This window comes from Zingiber officinale, chromosome 4A (assembly GCF_018446385.1).
Source record: "Zingiber officinale cultivar Zhangliang chromosome 4A, Zo_v1.1, whole genome shotgun sequence".
Lineage (NCBI taxonomy): Eukaryota > Viridiplantae > Streptophyta > Magnoliopsida > Zingiberales > Zingiberaceae > Zingiber > Zingiber officinale.
Window position 1 is genome coordinate 114,885,656 of NC_055992.1, and position 25,774 is coordinate 114,911,429.

At 42.9% G+C, this 25,774-nt stretch overlaps 4 protein-coding genes across 5 annotated transcripts; all 4 read left to right on the forward strand.

Moving 5' to 3' along the window:
* The first annotated feature begins 581 nt into the window (after window positions 1-581).
* On the forward strand, window positions 582-8,650 carry LOC121970659 (chaperone protein dnaJ 10-like). 2 transcript variants are annotated; one of them, XM_042521498.1, is made up of 10 exons: window positions 582-1,042; window positions 4,116-4,175; window positions 5,246-5,328; window positions 5,518-5,677; window positions 6,472-6,601; window positions 6,889-7,047; window positions 7,316-7,494; window positions 7,584-7,664; window positions 8,141-8,290; window positions 8,386-8,650. In XM_042521498.1, the coding sequence occupies exons 1-10, from the start codon at window positions 956-958 to the stop codon at window positions 8,476-8,478; spliced, it is 1,182 nt and encodes a 393-aa protein (XP_042377432.1). In that variant the 5' UTR covers window positions 582-955; the 3' UTR covers window positions 8,479-8,650. The 2 variants fall into 2 exon arrangements, with proteins under 2 accessions (XP_042377432.1, XP_042377433.1); XM_042521499.1 differs by having other exon boundaries at window positions 8,144-8,290.
* Window positions 8,651-11,776: 3,126 nt separating this feature from the next.
* On the forward strand, window positions 11,777-12,286 carry LOC121972653 (transcriptional regulator TAC1-like). Its single transcript, XM_042524304.1, has one exon. It carries the CDS (start codon window positions 11,777-11,779, stop codon window positions 12,284-12,286), a length of 510 nt encoding a protein of 169 aa, XP_042380238.1.
* A 394-nt stretch (window positions 12,287-12,680) lies between these two features.
* Window positions 12,681-13,817, forward strand: LOC121973577. The gene is made up of 2 exons (XM_042524977.1): window positions 12,681-12,906; window positions 12,996-13,817. The coding sequence occupies exon 2, from the start codon at window positions 13,001-13,003 to the stop codon at window positions 13,388-13,390; it is 390 nt and encodes a 129-aa protein (XP_042380911.1). The 5' UTR covers window positions 12,681-12,906; window positions 12,996-13,000; the 3' UTR covers window positions 13,391-13,817.
* A 320-nt stretch (window positions 13,818-14,137) lies between these two features.
* Window positions 14,138-25,168, forward strand: LOC121972655. Its single transcript, XM_042524305.1, has 3 exons — window positions 14,138-14,257; window positions 24,084-24,611; window positions 25,017-25,168. Exons 1-3 carry the CDS (start codon window positions 14,138-14,140, stop codon window positions 25,128-25,130), a joined length of 762 nt encoding a protein of 253 aa, XP_042380239.1. The 3' UTR covers window positions 25,131-25,168.
* Window positions 25,169-25,774: the final 606 nt, after the last annotated feature.

The following is a 25,774-nucleotide window of genomic DNA, read 5'->3' on the forward strand; positions in this document are numbered from 1 at the left end:
GAGCGTCATTATCCTAGGCCTTAAAATGAGTTTATGATAAATTTTGTCGAGCTTTTATAAATTTAAAAATTCACTGTTCTCCATTTTTACTATCGAATTTAGATCTAAGGGTATAAATATATTAAAGAAGTTTTTCAAAAATATATTAATTTTGATTTGAAGTGATTCAGATTTAATTAGGCCCATCAATAAATTTCAAATGAAATTGACGGATGAAGCTATACAATTCAAAATTTTAATATTTTTTAAATAAGAGGAGTCTTAAAAATCGATGGATGGTATTAATTAATGAATATCATTATTATATGAAGTTTTATAAGTAGCTTGTAATAAAATATTATAATGTATTTGTAAGTTTAAAAATTTACTTTCCTAATTAATATTTGAAGTATAAATACATAAGAAGATTTTTAAAAATATATTGATTTTAAACGGATAGACTAAGAGAGAAGAAAGAAAAAGTATTTCAAAAATAATTACGTGATTTAGATATTATAAAAATCAGGATACGTCAAATAAAAAATCCGGAAATATACACGGTTCAGTAAAAAAGCCGAAAAGATTTGTTATTGGATTGGGAGGGTTCAGTTGACTCGAGGTGGCAGCAGGACGTCTAGGGAATCGATCTGCGGTCAGCGACGAACTGGGACGATTCCATTCCGCCGGACACTTTTCACCTTTATTTTTCTGTTGTCTCCGTGTCATCTCGGCCGCCCTTTCCTTTCGTATGGTCCCTTCCCATCGAGGCCCCTAACTTGTGGAACTGACGACGCGGAGTGGGAGCATTTGCGGAAAGGGGGAAAAAAGCTGCGTTTTTGATTCCTTGACGACTAGGAGTGGGATCAGATTGCTGGAACAAATTCGCCTACTACTTGGGCTTGTCTGGCAGGAAGCTAGGAGCGGAGCGTAGGAGGAGGAGAAGGGAGCGCAGAGGCTCCGGCGAAAGGCTAGGAAGATGGTAAAGGAGACCGATTACTATGACGCTCTTGGGGTCAGTCCGTCGGCCACGGAGGCCGAGATCAAGAAAGCATATTACATGAAGGTATGCTCCGCTCCCTCCGGGATCTTAGGTTTTTTTTTTTTTTTTTTTTTTGAAGAATAATAGGTAATTCCGCAGTCATTTTTGTTACTAGTTTATACAACACAACGTAGCTGGATTACTCTATTTCACAGTGGCTCTAAATCATCTATAGAACTCTATTGCGGCCTCTTATCTGATCTGAGCCCCACAGATTGCCCTCTTTGCAACTGGCATTTCCCCTTTCTTTGAAAACATTGTTCCTTTCTCAGCGACCAACTGTGATGTTTCTTCCCACTTCGGACACAAGACCTGTTATGTTATGACAACAGAACACTGCGCTTCTGAAGTATTTAAATTGCCATTTGAGTATGCTTCTACCAACAACAGCACCATACATCTCAACGTAAGCTGTCAAACTTGTTCACACTACCAACGCTGGCGTACTTATGGAAAAAATAAAGTGCTTAGACTAGCTGGCGGCTTTCCTTTTGCTTGTTATTTAGCCTATTGCTGGGTTCTCCCCCACCTGTTTTCAATAGTATGTGCTTCTTTGCTATGAAATATTTGTTGTTTCATAGAATGATTGAACAGTGTGTAATCATATTGAGAAATTAGAACAAAACTAGAACTTTTAGATTGAAATTGGCTACCGATAGCAATACAGGATCTGTGGTTCATATCAGTGTTTTAAATCGCGTAGCGTTGGTTCATAGCGTTTTTGTCTTGTCATTGCGTAGCGTAAATAGCGTAGCGTATAGCGCAAGCTTTTCGTGCACGTCAATGTTTAAATTTTAAAAAATAAAATATACTTATATAAGTAAAATAAAAATAACATAACCTAAAATTAATCATAATAATTCATTACATGTCAAAATATCCCATACCAACAATTTAAAAAGTCTTATAATTAAAACAACATAACTTAAAAATAATCAGTATCATCCAACTCTATATCACTATCATCATCAATAGTGTCTATGGTTGGAAAATTTCCACTATCAAAAGTTGGAATTACTCCATAATTTTCAGCATCAAGATGATTATCTTCCACATCAACAAGACTCAACCTTGCTTGTTTGTCTTTGCTTCCACCTATTATATAAGAGATACAACATTTAAGAATCAATTATAGGTGTCTTTGTCTTCCACCTTTTGATTCACCACTACCAGAACATCCAATTGAATTTCCCCCTACACTTCCAACTTTTGATGATTGCGTACTCATACTTTGGGGACCTTCACCGATCTCTCGTAACAATTCAGTTTGTTTATTTTTAGATGCTCTAATTTTGTCAAGTGATTCTCTAATTTCTTTCTTAATATCATCCGGAACACTAACACAAGGTGCAACCCCTTTATGAGTTTGAGCTAAATGTTCCTTCAAGCGAGTAATCCCTCCATTCGATATATGATGACAAAATTTGCACCGAACAGCTTTTTCCCCTTCATTTCGATAACAATACTTCCAACCAATATCTTTTTTATCTTTTTTTGATAAATTCGTAGACATTGCAAATTCTAACTAGACAATCAAAAACCTAGAAAAACAAAAGAAAAAAATCAGAATAAATAATAAATTAATTAGAAACAAATCAGCAAAAAAAAAAAAAAATCAATCCAGGGCATCTGGATCGATCATTGCATCGATCCAAGGAATTGGATCGATCCAGCGATCGATCCAGGGTCGAACAGAAAGGATCTGGATCGATCCAGGGTCTGGATCGATCCAGCGACCGATCCACGCTCGACCTGGAAGGATCTGGATCGATCCAGCGACCGATCCAGGGTCTGGATCGATCCAGCGACTGATCCACTGTTCGAACAGAAAGGATCTGGATCGGTCGCTGGATCGATCCAGATCCTTTCTATTCGACCCTGGATCGATCGCTGGATCGATCTAGATGCCCGACTTCTGGAAATCGCGAAATCGTTTTTGCTCCTTCGAGAAAAAAAAACGAGAAGGAAAACCTAAACGAAGAAAACGAAAGGAAGGAGAAAAGCTTACCTCCAAATCTCCAATCGCTGTCCCTCGCCACCACTCACAGGTCACCGCTCGCCGCTCGCTGCTCGCCGCTCGCTGCTCGCCGCCTGTCGCCTCTGCAGTCTGCCCTACCTTCGCCTCTGCCACAGTCACGATTCGACTCACCTTTGCCCTAGCTATTGGTAAGCAATTTGTAATTTTAGCGCCCGCTATGGGGCGCTAGGGCATGATAGCGCACGCTATGTGCGCTATCGACGCTTTTGTCCCGAATAGCGTGGGCTATTCGGGACAATCGCGATTCAGCGAACGCTCTGCAGCGTTCGCTGGTCGTAGCGCGCGATAGCGCGCCATGTAGCGCGCTATTCGCCACTATTGAATACACTGGTTCATATTAAGGGTTTTGCACTGTGTCTACAGAGAAACTCAAACCAAAGTAGAAGCTGAAAGTCTGAAATCATAGATGAACATACACTTTCAAAGCAAAAGCTTTATCTATTGATGCAATTATTTAGGAAGCTGTGCTTCATGAATTTGTTATATATGTTTGGCATAGTTAAGACCAAGGTTCAAAACCTCAAGCCTGACAAATGAATTTAACTTAGCTTCAATGGGAGCACTTATTCTATCACCACTGACATTAGTGAGCTTCAAAGAAATTGCTGAACTCCAAAGAGTCTACAATAACTCTAGGATGCTACAGGATAGTATTCCTATGAAAACACTTCAACTGGCTTACAAAAATATATCAATTTCAAAGTCTTCATGACAACTTTCCACTGTTTTTGTCCACATTGCTTCCTAAAATGTCCACAATTTTTTAAAATTAATTTTGAATGTTCAACAATGGTATTGGAAGAGTTATCGGTAACATTTATGTGTTAGTCAATGTCAAGGAAAATTTATGTGCGCATGGTCGAAGGTTAATATCTTCCTTCTCAGTGTTTCTGCTTTGACACATGGCAATTTCTCAAATTTCACTGATTATATATCTTTCCAATCCTCATGAATATGAATTTTCTATTTCATACCTAATTGTTATATGTTATCACTGTAGAAATATTTCTTAGAATGCATGTTATATGCTTAAGTTTAACATGACACTTGTATTTGCAGGCAAGGCAGGTGCATCCTGATAAAAACCCAAATGATCCTCTTGCAGCTCAAAATTTTCAGGCAAGTGATATATTTTCGCCCAAAAGCTTATACAATTCGGCTTCTTTTGGTTGCTTTAATCAATATCTAACTTGAAGTTGGAGTTCACTAGTTTTGTTGGGTAGTGTGTCTCTTATAATTTGCCTTTTTCTTTTTACATCTTCTGGATCTAAACTTGTTCTTTCATTTACATCTCAATGTATCTAGATTGTGATTTCTGACAATTTGACCTTTTTTTTTTTTACATCTTCATCTATACTTGTTCTTCCATTTACATTTCAATTTATCCAAATAATCTTGACATAAATGTTGACTTTGTCAAACATTTGTATATATTTTTTCTTGATGATTAATGCAAAGTATTGTGTCGTATGCTTGTGCATTTGGAGATTCTAAGTGGTGGTATGCCAACCCCTAGTGAGTCGATATCTTGCATCTAGTATTACGTTGATGGATTATCCAAACATTTTCTAAGAAATATCTCACATGAACACTGATTACACAACCCAACATCGCAAATGAATATTATTACCATAATGCTCCGAATAATCTTACAAACCAAAATCGCCATGGCACATATAATTGTTTTCCTCTCAAGGGTAATCACAATAACAACAAGAATAGATCAACATAATTGAAAACAAAGAGTGATTCCGTCCACAAATACGAACTTTTATGTTTCCCAATGGAGGTATGCAAATCGTACCTTGATCATTAGGTCCTTATTTGGAGTTATTCTTCCTAGATGGAGAACCTTTCAAAGTCATCATGATTGATGAAGAAGATAACTGTCTCCTTGCACCAGTCTCTTCCTTCGCCACTTAAACCTCCCTATTCTTCCTCTCTAATTCTTGGCAATCCATGCATCTCTAATCCTCTCTCCAATGTGGTTATTGTGAGTAACTCCCCTCAATCCTCTCTTAATTTGCTCTCCTAATTCAAGTCTCTAATTGCTCGTGGCAACATCAAACTTAGTCGATAGTCATGGTTTCTTTGTTGTTATGATTGTTGACCTGAATTATATAATTACAGAGGGATTGAAGGTTTTCTTACTCGCCTTTCAAGTGTTTCTAATTCCCAGTGTTCTTCAGGCTTTGGGTGAGGCATACCAAGTGTTAAGTGATCCAACACAACGTCAAGCTTATGATGCTTATGGAAAATCAGGCATTTCCACGTAAGCTAAATTACTGTATAATAACTTTTAATGCATCACAGAGTACCAGATGTTATTAAAGATGAGAAATGGATTCATCAAATCTGCATCCTATTTCAATAGTTAAAAAATGTTTTTTTTTTGTTTTGAGTTCATTTCAAAATCAAGGGTCAAGCATGGACTGACATTTTCATATTTATGCACTTTCAGGGACACAATTATCGACCCTGCAGCAATCTTTGCAATGCTATTCGGGAGTGAATTATTTGAGGATTACATTGGCCAGCTTGCCATGGCGTCAATGGCTTCACTTGATATTTTCACTGAAGGAGAACAGACTGATGCAAAAAAGTTGCAAGAAAAAATGAGGGTATCTATCTGTTTTACCTAATTCTAACATGTTTCTCATGGACTCTATTTATTTTACGTAAACCCAAAAGCATCAGCAAAGGATTCATGTGAGTTATGTGCTTAGTTGAAAGTTTTATTAAGAGATGGTAATTTGTTCATTGGCAATTTATTTATTTCATGTATTTGGCGAAGAGAGTCATGTAGTGCTTTATCATTTCAGAAGAATTAGAAAGATATAAAGATTCATGCTAGACAGAATATGTCTTGTCTATCAGTCAGATTATTGCATGGTATGTGTCCATTTGATGCCTACTATTTTGCTTATGGATGGAGAAGAAATGGATAATTTGGGTAATTTTGCATTGCTGTTCATATTGGTTTAGCTCTAGCAGCCTAAATTGGTGAATCAATAAGTAAATCTAACGTCACTTGTACTTTTACCTGTTATGCCAAAATAATTTACCTCTAGTGTTTTATTCGTTGATAACTTGATGGCACATAATATTCAAGTCTTTCTGCTGAACTAAAGATCTTTCTCCCTCAGTAATGATGGTATTATAACTTACTGTTTATTTTTTCCTCATCCAGTAACGTCCATTTGTTGGTGTGACATTATTCTTTCCTAAGGTAATGCTGTGTTTTTTTTTCAGTCATGCCAACTTGAGAAGATATTTATTTTATTTCTTAAAATTTCTACTGTATTTCTGCTTCAGTGACACAAATGTTTCCAAATATACTGTAATTTCATGATTTTATGTTTGTTCTCAATACCTTTTTCTTTGTTCAACAACATCTTCTGAATTTTATATGTAGGCTATCCAAAAGGAGAGAGAGGAAAAACTTGCTGACATACTGAAAAACCGGCTCCACCAGCATGTTCAAGGAAACAAAGATGAATTCATTCGACATGCTGAAGCTGAGGTCACAAGGCTTTCTAATGCAGGTATCCATAATTTCATTGCTTGTGGTTTTTTCTGTCATCACGATACCTATGCTGGTCTCTCATGTGCTGCTGGCATGATCAAAAGTGAAGCATGTATAGGCAATTGTTCTGAAATTTAGGCTTTAAAAAGCAGCTTGCATTTTTTCAAATTCAAATTTTTAAGTTATAATCACACTCAGCTTGATGATTCATCTGTTATATCTCATCCCATATTACACCATTTGTTCAACTATTTTCTCAGGCTATATCAAGTGACAATCTAATTGATCACACTATTTTTGCTACAGCCTACGGAGTAGACATGTTAAATACTATAGGCTACATCTATGTGAGACAAGCGGCCAAAGAGCTTGGAAAAAAAGCCATATACTTGGGTGTTCCATTTGTTGCTGAATGGTTTAGAAACAAAGGTCACTTTATAAAGTCACAAGTAACTGCTGCAACAGGTATGCATACACTTGTTTCTTGGATGCTTGAGTTGCACTCTATATAATTTTTTGATTCAGTATACATTTAGAGCGTTCCTAATCATTTCCAGTCATTAATTTTGAACTGATGTGTCCACTGAATCTTATGTGTTCTCTGCATCCATTAATCTTAAGATAACAATTGAAATGATAATTTTTTTCACCAAGAAAAGTTATCTGAAAACATATCATGACACATCAGTTCCATATTCATAATACAATTCTTGGCATTATTCTGGATTTGCAGGTGCCATTGCACTAATGCAGCTACAAGAAGACCTTAAAAAGCATCTTAGCACTGAAGGCAATTACACAGAGGAAGAACTTCAAGAATACATGCAAAATCATAAAAAAGTGATGGTTGATTCGTTGTGGAAGCTTAATGTTGCTGATATTGAAGCTACCTTGTCCCGCGTTTGTCAGATGGTCTTCCCTTTTCGATTTATGTTCTTCCGAGACATTGTCATCTTATGTCTCATTCATTAGTCATGCTAAATTCAACTTTTCAATTTCAGGTGCTTCAAGAAAACAATGTCAAGAAAGAGGAGCTCCGTGCTCGAGCCAAAGGTCTAAAAGCTCTTGGAAAAATATTCCAGGTATATCTCCAGTGAAGTTCTCTTTTGAATTCCTTACATTTGCTCTTCATCCCAATCCACCTGTTGATATCTTTCCTTTCAACCATGGTGCAAAATATAAACTTTTTATCCCAACTTTTTTTCACGTGGCTTCAATCTACGTTTTCCTGCTCAACCTCCAGCTATGCCTTCATAGTTGATATTGACTGTTTGATCAGTTTGTCTATGGTTTGTGTAAGAGAAACTCAATTATTTGCATTAACACATGATTCTCGACGTGCGTTGCAGTAGATAAACTGTTAAATTGATTTACTTATCCATAAACACTCCATGGCTGTTCTGTGCTAAATTTTCGACGTGCTTTGCAGTAGACAAGCTGTTAAATTGATTTACTTATCCATAAACATTCCATGGCTGTTCTGTGCTAAATTTTCAGCTGTAGTTAGTTAGTTCTCTGAAACTTCCCAAGTAGAACTAAGTTGTTTGCCTTAATTTAGAAGGTTAAAGTTAACAACGGAAGTGAAGAATCAGAATCAACACGAAACAAATTGGGTGGAAATGATGGATGCGATGGTGGCAGTTCACCAGACACACCACCAAAATCCCCTACTGGACAATCCTCATATGCAAGCCCTTCAGCTACACAGGTACTGTTGATTTTCCTATAAAATATAGTTCATTGCTATCTGAGTCAATTTCGGTAACGGAGATGTTCATTAAAAACTGGAATTATCACTGGCAGAGTCCATACGTGGTGGAGGCTCCTCAGTTTACTGCTGCTAACTTCAACTTCCCCATGCCGACTGCACCACCCGGCGCTCAAAGGAACCCGTGATCATCATCAGCTTGTTTGTAGTTTTAGCGACTTGCTTTCTTATGCTTTTCTGGAAAGGTTTGTTGTACATCAGAGTTTATATTTCATGTCTGGCTTAATCATTATTTCCTGCTGTAGAAAGATGATGCCATGTAAATAATATGTATTATACATGTTTGTATACTTGAATCAATCCATCGCCATATGTAAACTAGAACCCCGAATATGCATTGAGCTACTTGATTCTAGCTAGAAGAGACAATGTCAACTGAAGAGTGGATGATTCTGTTCGAAATCTGAGTCAAATGAAGGTCGGGTGAGTTATTGTGGACGCTGACGAAGGAGTGACTGATATGCCTTTCTCGTACGGGCTTCCAAAAAGGGACTCCCGCGTGGCGCTAACGGACGACAATGACTGTGCCGGGGGTACTTGAGCTCTGCGCACACTCAAACAGGTGCACGAACGTTAGAGACCAGAAATTAGGAAAAAAGTCCTCGGAGCAGACCTTCCGACGTTCAAATCAGGTACTTTTCCCCCAGAAGAACAGTGTATGAAGAAGAAGAAAAATAGAAGACAAGTGCGAACGTGCGAGAGAGTGTACCTGCATGAGGGAGAGGATCTCCCTTTTTATATGACAGCGCGTACCTTCTGGAGCCTGACTGATGTAATGTCGGGTGTCAGACCTTATCGGGTGATGGAGGACACGCGACATCCTTCTATAGCCTGAAAGAAGGTTCCATTCGTAGGTGACTGCAGACCATTGGAATATTCCCTGACACTTGACAGTTTTTCTCTGACAAACGGTTACGATTCTCTGATCTCGTTGTCTTGTAGCGCTCTTCGTCCTGACCGGGAAAGAGTAGGACAGCCCTGGATAACTAGTCAGGTATAACCCCTGGTCTAGACCTTGGGAGGTTGAGACTGTCGAGATATAGTCCCGGCACTGGCCAGGAGTTAGCTGACCGAGAGCTTTAGCTTATTGGGAGCATCGGGTTTACGTACCGCCAGGCCGCGAGAGCTCAACCCGTCAAATCCTGGTCAGGTGTTATCCGACTGTCTACCCAGGTGTTTCAGGTCGATAATCCCGATCTGTTGGAACCTGGCCGGGAATCAGGTTAATGACATCGCTCCTAATCCGTTGACCGACACGTCTCCTAAACTTCGGACTGCCACGTCCCCTTGATCTTTGACTGTCATACACTCTTAACTTCTAACTGTCACATCCTCCTAACTTTTAACTACCACGTCTTTATCGGATCTCTTCATCATGCACCGTATCAGTGGTGGGCATGTCCAACTCTTGGTTTATTGGGATGAACAAAGCCACTCTTCTTAGCTATAACCACTGTTTAGAGATATCTCGAAGAGTACATACTTATCGATAAAATATAGTGCTTTCCTAGACGAAACTATAGTCGTTGAACATAAAGCTTCCAGTGGCATAGTTACTCAGAATCTCATTATGTGCAGACCACAACTCTGCTCTCAACCCTACTCTCGTGTTTGCATATCCTGTGATCACAACTTTCTGAGTGCTTGCATCTACTTCAACCTTCTCTATCCCTGAACAAAAATGCCATCAAGGATGTCTATTTCTATATTAAAAATAATAACCAAAAGCTAGTTATGATGAACAATCCTTCGATCGACCTTTCACTTAATCTCTTCTCATGTAATGCTACCATCTTGTTACGAATGTGGTGCTTCCGTAGTATTGACGATATTTTGAATTATGAGCATTTTTGACATACTATTACCTCCATGAAGACTCTGAGATTGGAAGAGAGTGATTGGGGAAGAGTGTGGAGGAAGGAAATGGTAGACACATGAAAGCAATGGGAATCAATAAAACTTGTATGAGAGAAGGCTTGCTTATATAGTGTCGAGGTAAAAGAAGAGAAGGGGTAGCCAAAGTTGGCTCCAATGATTCCGAGTGTTCGATCAGAGAATGAGAGCTTCCTTGTTTATGTTGCTTTTCTTAAAGAAAACACGGTTGAGATTGAGGGTGTGAAGGTGGCCATTAGGCTCTGTTTACTCCGCACGAAAGGAGGGGAGGGAAGTTAATGAAAAGAATAAGGAGAAGAGGAGTGACAAGAGAAGAGAAGAAAAAGAAAGGTTGATTACTTTGATAAGGGAAAGAAAAAAAGGATCAAAAGAATGAAAATTTAAAAATTATCCTCCTCCATTCCCAACCCATCCTTGTCTTGTACTAGTCGTTGCTTCGGAGGAACTCAAAGAGGATGATCAAGACGAAGGCTCAAGTTATATATGTGCCGTTATCTTTTGTACACTTTTAGCAAAGTAAAAGCATTTTATAGGCAATCATGCTTCGGAAGTCATACCTTTCCGAAGTTATTTTTGTCATCCTAAGTAAACATCGGCATCATGAGTTCAAGCTCGCTTATGGAGTTTTTGAGCTAAACATTGTTAGGAATGTATGGAAATCAAAGAAAGAAAAAGAGGAAAGAAAAAGTGACAAAAGGGAAAGATCTCTATCAAGAATTAGACCACTACACAAGTTTGGTATATTGTTTTCTTCCTTTTTTGTGGATATTAATTGCTTGGAAATGTACATATTTGATTATTTTCTTCTCCAACTTGAGTTTAGTTCTTTACATTCTCAAAGAATTATGCACCGCCTTTGAGATTGCCACAGAGTTGTATAGTTTGATACTGACAAGAACATCATGATATTGCTTTCAATGCTCAAAGGAAATTAACAACCAGTATCTTGTACGAGATTCAATCCAATCGATCTCATTTGATCTACTTCACTGAATAGACAACGATGTTATAGAACTTGCGACAAAGAGGACCGTTGCACTTTGTCGTCTTGCTTGAACGAGGCGGGCTTAATTCAGTCGATTGATTCACCAAATAACGTCTAACTCGAAAAGAAAAATTAAATTGGTTCGCACTATCGATTAACTTTTCGAATCATACCAAATCTTTAATATGTTACGTTGATCATGAAATCTTCTCATCAATGACATTACAATTATCTCGAGAATGAAATTAATACTTTGGTTGAACTGACCCAAAAATAAATTGAAATCTAGCAAATATTTACCCATTTGCACAATGATTCTCTTTCCACTTAATTAGCTTCTAGACTCTATACATTTTCTCTAAGCATATCTAAGGGGTTGCCAAAATTCATCCAATCTTGGCACTAGATCCTATAAAATCTACTAAAGATTTAGTGACATTCCAAAATTAAAAAATTGTATATAAATACAAAAAATTCCTAGTGCATGCTCCAATTTTCGCTATAAATACTCATCAAGCAACCCCACAAGTATCCACACCACTGTAAAGATGAGAGCCACACAGGAGAATAACGATGGCAACCAAAGCACCGACCCGTCTCCAAAGCTGAAGATGGATGGCTTCTATGCCTGTCCAGTGTGCCCGCGTAACTTCCGCAACGGCCTAGCTCTCGGTGGCCACCTAGCCTCCCATCGGCGCGCCAAGAAGAATGCAGATCAAGGCGCATCGAACCAAGCCCAAGTGAACCACCTGCCCGCGAATCCGTCAAGCCAACCGCAAGCCCCCACCCCAATCGGATCCGATAGCTACTCGAAAAGGTCACTTAAATTTAACTTTGCACAGAGTCAACAATTCATGTCGAGTCCTAACCGTGCAGGAGAGAGTTCCACTCAACCAAGTAACTTTCGATTTCATCGAGTCATTCAACGCTTCGACGGTTGGGCAACTGCTGAAAGGTTACAGACTCGAGATTTTCTCGGTAAGATAAACCTCAAGCACGGTAGAAAGGAAGAGGCTGGTGGTCACTGGGACAGCTTGGATCTCTCTTTGCATCTTTAGAGCTCTACTATTTCTATTTGGCCATGGGCACATGATGTTGTTGTTGTTGTTGAATTCTTCAGTTATATTATCGCAAAATAAGTGCCAAGACTTCAAAGAACAAACTAGTATATTGTAAAACCTCTTTAAATATGCATGAACAATTCTATATATATAAGCATATAGATATTATATATATGTTTCTTCTTATCTAACATCTTTGTTATGGAAACTTAACAAAGATTTGAAGTTGATTTCGAATCTTTGTTGTCGTGGAATCGGCATGTGGAGGCAGCAATGGTAGTTTTGATCAAAACTATTCTTCTTGATGAGAAAAAAAATTTCTTTTTTGCTTTTGCCTAGGCCAGTATTTATAGGTTGGGCTTTTCGGCTGTTCTTTCCTTCTCTCGGAGATTGGAGTCTTCATCTTTGTGCTCAAGAATCAGTCTTGCCTTTAAAATCTTCGATTTTGCGCCAGCAAGGATCATAAAAATTTGATCTTTTCGACGGCTCTTCCTCCAGTTCTCAGATTCGGAGGAAATGGGTGCGACGTGCGGCGGCGAAGACCTGCTGTCCATGTGAGGTCAGATTCAAGAACTAAAAAAAAAAAGGATTTTGCAACTCTTCCGGTGATTCCCACGGTGAATGTGTTTTTCTCTCCCCTTGCTTTGAAGGCTTGCTTTTATTTCCTTGAATGCTTCTTGAGTTCTCTTTTATTTCCCTGATCCAGTGTTGATGGGTAGAGGCAGAGGGAAAGGGAAGAAATTGACTGCGTCCACTTCTCATGAGGATTCAGGCAAGAGTGGTGAAGAGGTGCTCCCTTATAGGAGAGGAAGGCCTCAGAAATCTCTGAAGGGTGACGTTGATAAAGATGGTGTTGAGGAAATTGAAGGAGAAGATGATCTGAAGCTCAGTGCACCAAACCAAGAGGCCAAGGGACCAACCACAGTGAATGTCAAGAAGAGGAAGAGAGACTCAAAGTCAAAAGAAAACTCTGTGAAGACAGGAAATGGTGCTGCTGGATCTGAATCCATGGAGCAGCCAACTGGTTCTAATGGTCATAGCCGGAGCCGGAGGAAAAACAAACCTCGTAGGGCTGCCGAAGCTGGAGTCGAGTGCATGTGATCAGCACTTCTACAGAGTCCCTATGCCATTTCATTCTCAATTCAGTTATCTTCTGATAGTTTTTGGTTGTTCTGCGTTCCTACGGATACGTTCATTGTGTCTAAAACAAGGTGCATTCAGTCTTCTTCTGCCATTATGAACTGTTCCAACACTGTAAAGAGTACTCGTTCCTCGTGGGTTACATTCTGTTACAACTGTTCATATCGAACATGAACTGGTTGCTTCATGATGATCTTTCCTTCAACATGAAGGATTGATCTGTCTGTTGCCTGAAGATCATGTTAGGTGCTGCTTGATAGATCATTCATCATTGCTTGTGGAACAAGTGGCAACCTGCCTTGGTGACAGATTAAATGCAGTGCAAGCACATATTTCTGACCAAATGCAGATCGCATGCCTTGTGTTTTCCTTTTTCCGCTTGAAACTTGATTGGCTAATCAGAGAAGGGCCATTTATTTTACATTATATCATTAAAATAAAAGAGAGAAAAATAGAAAGAGAAAAGTGCAACTGTCATTGTTTGGTTGTGTTCCAGTGTTTCTGAGACAGATTAAATGTACATGTTCTGCATTTAACTCTTTGTCTATTATAGACAGTTACGTGTTATTAGCTGATCCCGTCCGGATGAAAGGCCGGTGACGAGGGTAGGGATGACAGAGCGGTGACTTGAGGCGGGGATCCGACGATGAGCTGAAAACCTCATACTTCCATCGGCCGTAGGGTAAGTAGGTGGACGAGAAGGTACTCATGGTTCTACGCATGTCAAAGAGACAGCACATGGGAGCATTAGTGCAAGAACCAGAGAGAGGGTCCATGACGCAGATACTCCGACCCTCAAGTCAGGATCAGAACAGAGCGAAAAGTACGGTAAGAAGAAGATAAACAGTAGAACAATAGTAGATGTGTGTTTGCACGTACCTGCCAAACGGAGAGTATCTTTTTTTATATCGTCTCTCATAATCTCTGCAATAATAAGACATCAGAGAATGTCTGGTGTTAGAGTATGTCGAGCCATGGAGGATGTATGACAGATTTCCATTGGGTAGAGGTATGTTACATGATATATGATCTGGTTGTAAGAACAGAGGCCCCCCGCCCGGTGGAGTCAGCGCTACGTGGAAGTCAAAGTGGGAGGTGGCCGGCCGGAGAGGGATGCGTTCGATCGGCCGGGCGGCCGGCCGGTGACTAGTTGATAAAGGCACCCTGTCGAAAGTTAGGGTTCCGACGCTCAGAGGATAAAATCGTAGGGCCGAGCGGACTGCACGCTCAGCCAAAGCCATAAGGTAGCATACTGCTAATAGTCTCCACAAAGCCCGATTGAGAATCTCCCCAAGTAGACCACCGTATATGTCCGTTCGGATGTCGCGGAAGCTGGCCGGCCGGACGACCTCCAGGGAGAAAGGGCAAAAGGACAAGTGACATCTTTTTCTGACAGCGGGTATGCTCCACATGCAGGCCATACTCCAAATCTTATGACAGGGTTCCGTTGTCCCATCGAGGACATGCTTGGACTGTAGCAGTATGGGTCAAGTAAGCTTTCTGACAGACACATACCGAGGTATGAGCTACGAACACGTATGTGCCTCGGTGGACGTGCAGGAGCTTTTTCACCGCTCTATATAAAGAGCCTCATACTTCGCCAGAGGTACGCATTCTAATATTTCGAGAGCCACTTGTCACTGCTTGCTTGCCTGACTTGAGCATCGGAGGGTCGCCGCCGGGAACCCCTTCCCGGCCCGACTTCTGTGCAGGTTCGGCGGAGCTTCGTGCAACCAGTCGAAGACCCACACCAGCAGCCGGGGAGCGCCACGTGCCCAGCGTCCGTTGATTCGGCATTCGGACAGGATCAATTTGGCGCTGTCTGTGGGAACACTCCTGCATCCGAACGGAAACAATGGACGAGATTGAACGACAACACACGGTAACGCTCTCCACGGAGGAACTCGACGCTCTGATCGAGTTGAGGGCCGCCAAGCTTGTGGAGCAAAAACAGAAGGCAACAGCCGAGCGGCCAGAGCAGCAAGCAACCTCAGCATCTGGTGGCCGAGCGGAAGCACCTCAAGCCACCGTTGCATTCCACCGGGCCCTATTCCGCACCCCCGAAGCCGCACCCACTCATAGAGATCGGGGATCTTCTTCGGATGAAATGCCGAGACGAGATGACAGAAAAGGAAAAGCCCCTCGAGCGGACTCATCGCCCGAGCAGATTAATCGCCAATTTTCAGAGGCTATTCTACGAGACCCTCTGCCCAAGCACTACGTGCCTCCGACGATCGGCGAATACAATGGAACCACCGATCCGGATGATCATTTGGGCAAGTTTGATAACACGGCAACCCTGCATCAATACACAGATGGGGTGAAGTGTCGGGTTTTCCTCACCACCCTATCTGGATCGGCTCAACGATGGTTTCGGAGGCTACCGGACGGATCCATCACAAGCTTCAAGGACTTCTGAACGGCCTTCCTCCACCACTTCGCAAGCAGTCGGCGCTATCAAAAAACCAGCGTTAGTCTGTTCGCCATCAAACAAGAAGCCCGTGAATCGCTCCGAGCTTACATCCAGCGGTTCAACAAGGTGACAATGGATATTCCAACGGCCACCTCGGAGACCATGATGAATGCCTTCACACAAGGCCTTGTGGATGGGGATTTCTTCCGATCGCTCATTCGGAAGCCGCCCCGAGATTACGACCACATGCTACACCGGACCAACGAATACATCAACGTGGAGGAAGCGCAAGCGGCCAGGAAAAAAGAAACTCCAACCGAGCGGGCTCCTCCTGCCGAGCGGAAACAGCACACCGCTCACCAGCCGCCCAGAGGACCAAGGGCCGAAGCAATCCGCTCCCCCTATGCCAGGTCTCACGTGCAAGAGGTAGCTGCCACCCGGCCCAAGCCAAAGAAAAAATGGACCCCGATGTTCTGCTCCTTCCACCGGACGGATACGCACAACACAAGGGATTGTCGAAGTCTTCCCTTCGTGGCTCATCCCGTTCCCCGGAATGGCGGCCGACGGTCTCCCTCAGTCGACAGGCGACAGAGGACTCATGAAGCCGATCGGACGCGAGCTGATAGGCGACAGCAACAGACTCCCGATCGGCATCACTCTCCAAGGCAGGAGAATCGCCGAACGTCAAGAGAACGGTCTCGACCATCCACTCGGGAAGAAGAAAATAGAAGTAATACTTTCCGAGGCGAGATCAACATTATTGCTGGCGGGCCGACCGGAGGAGACTCCAACCGAGCAAGAAAGGCGAGCGTCCGGCAGCTCCAGATCCATGCAGTCGGCTACAGCCGAGAGCGGGCGAGTGGACCCGAAATCAGTTTTGGGCCTGGAAGGAGTTGAAGTGCCCCACGACGACGCTCTGCTCATCAAAGCGGTAATAGCCAACTACACTATTCACCACGTTTTTGTTGACACAGGAAGCTCGGTCAACATAATATTCAACAAGACGTTCGATCAACTGCAAATTGATCGTGCCGAGCTACTGCCCATGACAACCCTCCTCTACGGGTTTACGGGCAATGAAGTCCTTCCGGTCGGACAAATCCGGATGGCTATTTCACTGGGAGAAGAGCCGTTCAGAAGGACGCGTACAGCAAACTTCGTGGTGGTCGACTCTCCCTCATCATACAACGTCATTTTGGGACGACCGGCGCTCAGCGAGTTCCGGGCGGCCGTCTCCACCTTCCACCAGAAGATCAAGTTCCCAGTCGAAGACAAAGTGGGAGAAGTACGGGGAGATCAACTGGCAGCTCGGCGATGCTACGTTGAAATGGTCCGAGCAGAAGCCAATTCCGCTCGGAAGTCGCCACGGATCGAGGTGAACGCTATAACTGAAAAGCCTCCCTCTTTAGTTTACGAAGAAAAAGAGGAAGTGCAAATACACCCGACCCGATCGGAGGCCACGACATTCATCGCGTCCGATCTAGAGGCAAATCAGAAAGAGGAGGTGATCCAATGCCTCAGAAGAAACCATGATGTCTTCGTCTGGTCGACACATGAGCTGCCCGGAATTTCACCAAGTATTGCGCAGCATGAGCTCCACGTCCGACCAGACGCTCGGCCAGTAAAGCAGAGAAAAAGAGATTTCAGCGCCGAGCAGAATGCCATCATCCGGGCGGAGGTGGAGAAGCTTCTGGAAGCCGGCCATATACGCGAGGTGCAGTTCCCAAGCTGGCTGGCGAACGTAGTATTAGTCTCCAAGCCGGGCAACAAGTGGAGAGTATGCATAGATTTTCGGGATCTCAACAAAGCTTGCCCGAAAGACTTTTATCCTCTGCCCCGGATAGATCAGCTAGTGGACTCTACGGCCGGCTGCGAATTAATATGTATGCTCGACGCTTACCAAGGCTATCATCAAGTGCCGCTCGCCCGTGAAGATCAAGAAAAAGTCAGCTTCGTGACGGCCGACGGCACCTATTGCTATAATGTGATGCCGTTCGGATTGAAGAATGCGGGAGCCACATATCAGCGCTTGATGAATAAAGTGTTCAGAGAGCAGATCGGGCGAAATCTAGAAGTGTACGTGGATGACATTCTCATCAAGTCCGTCCGGGCGGCCGATCTCTTCAAAGACATGGAGGAAACCTTCCGAACGCTACACAAATATGGAGTCAAGCTAAATCCCCAGAAGTGCCTGTTCGGAGGAAAAGGAGGGTGTTTCTTGGGGTACATAGTGACCGAGCAGGGCATCGAAGCAAATCCCAGCAAGGTGAAAGCTCTACAAGACATGCCGCCTCCAAGAAATACAAGGGAAGTGCAGCGTTTGACCGGTCGGATAACTGCTCTGTCCAGATTCATCTCCAAGACAGCCGACCGGAGCCTTCCATTTTTCAAAATCTTGCGCAAGGCCAATAAGTTTCATTGGGACGAAGAATGTGATCGGGCGTTCGAAGATTTGAAGGCATATCTGAGCTCTCTCCCGGTATTAGCCAAGCCGACTGCGGGTGAGCCACTTTATATGTACTTGTCTTCAACCGAGCAAGCAATTGGCTCGGCACTAGTGAGGGCGAGCGGAGAAGAGCATGTGTATTTCCTTAGTCATATTTTAAAAGATGCTGAATCTCGCTACACTGGGCTCGAAAAGCTGGCTTTCGCTCTGGTTCTCGCCGCTCGGCGCCTTCGTCCGTACTTCCTGGCGCATACCATCATTGTCAAAACCAATAGCCCGCTCGGGCGTGTATTACTGAATCCAGAAGTGGCCGGGCGGCTCATCAAATGGACGACGGAGTTAAGTGAATTTGACATCCAATATCAGCCCCGCTCGACAATCAAAGCGCAGTCCTTGGTAGATTTTGTGACTGAGGTGCAGAATTCAGAGCCAGAAGCTATGTGAAAAATATTTGTGGACGGATCATCCACTCGGCTCGGAAGCGGGATTGGAATGCTCTCTCCTCAAGAAGAAAGATGCACTTATTCGTCCGTTTGGATTATAAAGCTACAAACAAAGCAGAGTATGAGGCCCTCATTGCAAGCTGCCAGGCATGTGGGTGCCGGTCGGGTAACGCTTCATTCGGATTCCTAGTTGGTTGCTCAGCAGCTCTCTGGTACCTTCGAAATCAACAGTGCTCGGCTCAAGCTCTACGCTTAAGCCTTTGAGAAGCTTAAAGCCAATTTTAGAAAAGTCATTGTCCAGAAGATACCCAGAGCAGAAAATCAAGCGGCCGATGAGTTAGCCAAACTCGCGAGCTCAATAACGTCGATCGTCATTCAGCAGCCAATTGAACAAGTATTGTTGGTGGCGCACGTTGACCGTATGGAAGGCCTTACGTTTCCGAGCGACTGGAGGACACTCATCACGGAGTTTCTGCGCTCGGGCACAACCGTCCGGAATGAAGCCCGGTGCTAAGGAGGAGGGTCGGCACACTCATCGGTGATCAGCTTTACAAGAAGGCTTTCTCACGTCCATTGTTGAAATGCATGAGCTCGGAGGACTCGCATCCTCAAGAACTACATCAAGGATCTGGGAGGACATCCGGCGGACGATCAGCAGCTAAGAAGATCTGTTGGCGGGTACTTCGGCCAACCTTCCAGCGACGCCGCTCGGACGGTGTCGGCGTGCCTTCGTGCCGAGTACCATAACTATCACCGGGCGGAGAAATGAAGGCATCAGCGATCTCATATCCGTTCGATCAGTGGGGAATGGATATCGTTGGTCCATTTCCTATGGCGACCGGACAGCGGAACTTTCTGCTAGTGGCGGTCGATTATTTTTCCAAGTGGGTGGAGGCCGAGCCTCTAGCCAGGATCACCGAACAGATGGTCAAAAAGTTCATATGGCAGCACATCATCTGTCGATTCGGCATCCCTCGCCGACTGATTTCCGACAACGGACGGCAGTTCACCGGAAAGTTGCTCGAAGATTGGTGCCAAAGCTATGGCATCGAGCAACACTTCACGTCCGTAGCATACCCCCAAAGCAATGGTCAAGCTGAAGTAGCTAATCGGGAAATTTTTCGTATTCTGCGTGCTCGGCTCGACCATTTGGGAGGAAGTTGGGTGGATGAAGTACCGGGCGTCTTATGGGCCATCCGAACGACTCCAAAGGAAGGGACGGGCGTCATGCCTTTCCACCTGGTGTATGGCGGTGAAGCGGTTATTCCTGTCGAAGTTGGAGTCGAGTCCGCTCGGATCCAGAATTATGATGACAACAACGCCAAGCGGAGGAACATGGAGCTGGATTTTGTCGAAGAAGAAAGAGCCAAGGCATCCGTCCGCCTGATGGCGTACCGTCAAAGGATGAAGCAGAATTACAACCGGCGAGTAATCCCAAGATCATTCCAAGTCGGCGATCTTGTCTGGAAGAAAGTGAAGCCGGTCGGCGGCGTCGGCAAGCTAGAAGCTCCGTGGGCGGGTCCTTTCAAAATCATCGAAAAGCTCCGCTCGGGCGCTTACTATTTGGAAGATGAAGACGGACGACAGCTGGATCGGCCATGGAGTGCAAATCATCTCCAGCCTTATAGATATGGGTAAAAGGTGCACTGATGTAACTCATTTTTGTGTATTTGCTAGTCGCCTATGTCCTTGTAATGCAGGAAGCAAAAAGATAAAAACGCATTGAGCATTATCCGCTGAACGGACTACTGTGTGAAGACCCCGTGCCGTTCGGCCGGGCGTATAATTATACGAGCCAAATGCTCGAAGGCAAAGCCCCCGTGCCGTTCGGCTGAGCTTATAAATTACACGAAGGCTCGATGGTAAAGACCCCATGTCGTTCAGGAGTAAAATTAGCCTTAATAGGCCGTCGAGCTCCGACGTTAAATATCGAGAGACGAGCCGGCGTCTATAAACCCTCCGAGCGGAAGACCGTCGAGCTCCGACGTTAAATATCGAGAGACGAGTCGGCGTCTATAAACCCTCCGAGCGGAAGACCGTCGAGCTCCGACGTTAAATATCGAGAGACGAGCCGGCGTCTATAAACCCTCCGAGCGGAAGACCGTCGAGCTCGACGTTAAATATCGAGAGCAGCCGGCGTCTATAAGCGTCAAGCGGAAGACCGTCGAGCTCCGGCGTTAAATATCGAGAGTCGGCGTCTATAAACCCTCCGGCGGAAGACCGTCGAGCTCCGGCGTTAAATATCGAGAGGCGAGCCGGCGTCTATAAACCCTCGAGCGGAAGACCGTCGAGCTCGAGGTTAAATATCGAGAGACGAGGCGGCGTCTATAAACCCTCCGGCGGAAGACCGTCGAGCTCCGGCGTTAAATATCGAGACGAGGCGGCGTCTATAACGTCCGAGTGGAAGACCGTCGAGCTCCGGCATTAAATATCGAGAGACGAGCTCTATAAAGCGTCCGGCGGAAGACCGTCGAGCTCCGGCGTTAAATATCGAGGCGAGCCGGCGTCTATAAACCCTCCGGCGGAAGACCGTCGAGCTCCGGCGTTAAATATCGAGAGGCGGCGTCTATAAACCCTCCGGCGGAGACCGTCGAGCTCCGGCGTTAAATATCGAGAGACGAGCCGGCGTTTATAAACGTCCGAGCGGAAGACCGTCGAGCTCCGACGTTAAATATCGAGAGATGAGCCGGCGTCTATAAACGTCCGAGCGGAAGACCGTCGAGCTCCGACGTTAAATATCTAGAGACGAGCCGGCGTCTATAAACCCTCCGAGCGGAAGACCGTCGAGCTTTGACGTTAAATATCGAGAGACGTGCCGGCGTCTATAAACCCTCCGAGCGGAAGACCGTCGAGCTCCGACGTTAAATATCGAGAGACGAGCCGGCGTCTATAAACCCGCTGAGCGAAAGACCGTCGAGCTCCGACGTTAAATATCGAGAGACGAGCCGGCGTCTATAAACCCGCCAAGCGGAGGATGCCGATAAAAAGGATGCAATGGGCCCGAAAACTCGCTCTCAATATTGTTAGACCGTCTCTGCGTTCCGCTCGGCCCAGCACCCAAAGGTACTTCCATCGGTATCTAGCGAGCGATATCTAGCGAGCGATATCTGCTATCAAAGCGGAATATTAAGTAGTCGAAATATTACATATTAAGCCGGGCGGAAGGGCAGTGCCGAATGTACAAGAAAGACCATTTTTTCAGCCTAGAGGGGTGATAATCCCTTTCGAATACCAGAGGGGTGATAATAGGCGAGCGGGCAACACACATATCCACCAGAGAAAGGACAGAGTACAAGAAAGAAAAACATTGCATTAAAATTGAAACTTTCGGCCGAGCGGCCTAAGTACAGAAAAGACCATTTTTTCAGCCTAGCGGCCCGACTACATTTACCGACAGTCTACTCAATGTAATCATAGAGGGTCTTGGGAATGTTTTCCAGAAGCGCCACCTGATCGCCTGCCGGAATATTAGTGGACTCCGGAAGAAGGCCCTTAGACTTCAGATATGTCATGGTGGCGGTCATAGCCAAGTCGAAAGCTGTGTACATCCGCTCGCAGATTTTCTCTGAGAATTCGGGCGAGCGGATGTAGCCCTGTCTCAGAGCAGCCACCCGACTCGGCTCGGCCTCTTGGTACTCTTTGAAGGCCAATTGAGATGCAGCGAGGGATTCCTGCAAAGTGGTCAGCTCGTCCTTATGCTTGGTGGCGTCGGCCGAGCGGCCCACCTTCTCCCTATCAAGCTGCTCCGTCAGCTCCTTTACCTTCAACTCCAGGCCCCGAGCCTCCACGTTCTTCTTTTCTAAATCGGAAATGGCCGTGTTTTTCCGAGTGGTGGCCAAGGTTATTTTTGTGTCGAGCGACTTGACTTGTCGCTCGGACTCGGCTAGGGCGTGGGCCTGATCGGCCGTCTTTTTCTGCTCGGCCGCCAACAAATCTTGAGCTTTCTTCAGCTCCTTTTGCAGCTCGGAATATGAAGGGCCCTGAGGGCCGGACGGACCAACCGCGGCCTTCAGTTGTCGCAGCTCTTCATCCACCCACTACAAGAAAACAAGGCTTCAGAAACAGATTTCTAAAACGGAATTAAAATCCGTTTCAAAGTTTTGTAAATCAGAAACAGATTTTCTACAGAATTACTAATCCGTTTTAGTTAAATAAAATAAAATATACAAAAATAAATTTGAAACAGAATTTAAAATGAATTTGAGATGAAATTGTCAATAAATTTTTATAAACAAAAATAAATACAGATTATAAATGAATATTTGAAATAGAAATAAAATCTGTTTCAAGTTTTTATAAATCAAAGAATGATTTTCTACTAAATCACTAATTTGTTTTACTTTAATAAAATATAATATAAAAAACTAAACTAGAATTTAAAACCAATTGAATACAAAATAAAATATAAATTTTTATTAGGAAAATAAATATGGATTATAAATAGAATTTGAAACCATATTTCTATTAAAATTATTTAAAGTTTAACGAAGATGAATTTATTTTATTTTTAAAAATATAATGTATAAAATGAAATTTGAGATGAAATATGAAATAGATTTGAAATAAAATTTTATATAATTTTTTTTAAAAAAAATATTAAGTATAAATAGATTTTTAAAAAAATGTTAAAAATATCATTTAAAATATAAACAATTGAGATAAAAAATTAGTTTCTAAATTAATAAAATTTGTGATGAAATAAACTTGGATTTATAAATTTATGTCATTATTCTCAAATATTATGGACTATTTTTTTCCCTAAAATTTATTAGCCTGTATTATTTTTTTCTTAATATATTTTTTTTTTGCTTGAGCCCTCTTTGTAACCTAAATCAACCCTTCCCTTTCTTTCTCTCGTCGTAGCAACTTCGTGGGATTTCCTCGCTCAATTGCTGATAACTAACATTTTGATGTATTATTTTTGTCCTTAATTTTCATGTTTTAATTCTTTCATATGATTAATTGTTGGTTCTTCTCATGTTTATTGAGTTGAATTCATATTATGAGTTTTGTTATAATTTTTCCTATTTTTATGTAGTTCTACTTATAATTGTGTACTTTTGTTTTTTATGGATTGAGCTCAAGTTGAACCAAATTAAACATAAAGACTTGAGTTAATGAGAAGTCTAATCTGAAGAAATCTGAGTCATTGGATTATATCTAAAGCAAATTAAATGAAAGATTTAGATCTGATTAATTTTAGCCGTTCATCAAGATCTGGTTGATTCTGGCCAATCTGTGTAGATCTAGCATGATCCGAGCCGCTCATCTTGATCTAGCCATCCTGACAATTCAATGGGTTCTAGTGGATCTCGACCATTCACTCAGATTTGATCTCAACCGCTCCATCAGATCTGGATTGATCAGGACCGTCGGATCAGATCTGGGGAAATAAAAACCACAAGCACGCATCTTCTTCTCCTTCGCTCGGTTTCTCACGCTGCGAAGGCTGGTACGCCACTTCTCCCTCCTTCGCCATCACTCCACCAAAGGGGCCGGCGGTACGCCACCACTCCACCGCCGCCGGCCGGCCATCTCCTCTCCATCTTCCCACCGTCATTTTCTACCCGCGATTCCAGCCAACGCCATCATTTCCTCCAGTGGCTCTTCGTGATTGTCTACCCCGACGTGCCGACACCAGCATCCAGGCCACGACGGAGTTTCTCTACTTCAGATCCAAACCGCAACCCTCTTCTCTTCGGGCTAGAAGATAAGGGGTCCTTCATAGTCAACATCCGGCCACGACATCTCCAAGATCTGGCCGCCCTAAGCAAGCAGCGGTCCTCTTTCAGAGAGCTCTTCACTTTATGCTCAGCACCGGCTTCCCACAGACATCTCCGGCCTTCATCAGATTCTGAACAGCAAGCTTCTTCTTCAATGGTCGATATGTTGATTTGCATGGTTGATTGTTTGATGTTTTTGTACTTAAGATGTTCTCCCATGTTTTAGGTTTGCATGTACCCATGTCATTTTGATTCATGCTCTTAAGGTGTTTGACAAAATGTTTCTTCCAATAGTTAGGTTTAAATTCGTGCACTTTATTTTACTTAATTTTTACTAGTCTTGTCTCTTTCAATTACTATAAGTTCTGTTCTTCGTTTGAATGTAATTAGGATTAGATTTCTTTAATGCTCTAGATTTCATTCAATGCTTAATTTCCACATAGGCCTGCAAGTCATTTGAGGAATCACAAGTCGATAATTAATTCCCAACAATATTTTGTTTCTTCTTAATTCTTCTTCTTCTTTAATTTGCTTATATATATAATCTATCTTGATGTTGCAGGAGGAGATCACCAAGGAGTTTGAGGAGAGGAAGATTGAACTCGAAGCTAAGGCTCTAGAGATCTATCAGGCCTCAGACGCTGATATCAAGGTCTGCATTACTTGTCAAAGTTAAATTTGATCGAAATTCCATAAAGAACAAGGTATGTGGCTTCTTGGTGTACCCTAGTATGTTGTATTGCCTCAACACATATCTTGCTCTGTTGCCTCGTTTCGTTGCATGAACACTATAGTGGTGATAGAAATGCTTCTCTCTTATTTTCTGATATTCACTGCATTACATGATTCAGTTGTAACTTATGACTAATGTTTAGTTCAATTTCATATTACTTGAATCAATCATTGCAGGTATGTTGTTGAAAAATTTGTACATAACAATGTGATTTCTTAATCAAGAAACTACTTTTCATTAAATAAAAGGCGGCTGGCATTCCATGTTGAATCATTAAATTGGTTTAGTGGTTCCTCTCCTATCAAGGCTAGGCAACTGCAGTGCAAGGTAAATACTAAATGATGTCTTTTAAACTTGTTAGATTGCTTTACTGAGATACAATATATCCATGATTCTAAATTTTGTAAATTGTATTAGAATATAATATCAAATATCAAGGTTGAAGACTTGGTCGGTGTTCCATATGTAATTTCATATGTTTTGATTGGAAAATCTTAGTGAATAAGATAGTAGTTTTCTAAAATTGGTTTTTAAGAATTTGGTGACTCATTGCTATTGTGAAATATCTATCAAAGTAATTTATATAT

Bases quoted from the DNA above. Each gene is read 5' to 3' on its own strand.
- LOC121970659 (XM_042521498.1), top strand. From the start codon at position 956: ATGGTAAAGGAGACCGATTACTATGACGCTCTTGGGGTCAGTCCGTCG. The intron at 1,043-4,115 runs GTATGCTCCGCT...TTGTATTTGCAG, and splicing joins AGAAAGCATATTACATGAAG to GCAAGGCAGGTGCATCCTGA. The intron at 5,329-5,517 runs GTAAGCTAAATT...ATGCACTTTCAG, and splicing joins GGAAAATCAGGCATTTCCAC to GGACACAATTATCGACCCTG.
- LOC121972653 (XM_042524304.1), top strand. From the start codon at position 11,777: ATGAGAGCCACACAGGAGAATAACGATGGCAACCAAAGCACCGACCCG.
- LOC121973577 (XM_042524977.1), top strand. From the start codon at position 13,001: ATGGGTAGAGGCAGAGGGAAAGGGAAGAAATTGACTGCGTCCACTTCT.
- LOC121972655 (XM_042524305.1), top strand. From the start codon at position 14,138: ATGGTTCTACGCATGTCAAAGAGACAGCACATGGGAGCATTAGTGCAA. The intron at 14,258-24,083 runs GTAAGAAGAAGA...CCGCTCCATCAG, and splicing joins AGAACAGAGCGAAAAGTACG to ATCTGGATTGATCAGGACCG. The intron at 24,612-25,016 runs GTCGATATGTTG...TTGATGTTGCAG, and splicing joins AGCAAGCTTCTTCTTCAATG to GAGGAGATCACCAAGGAGTT.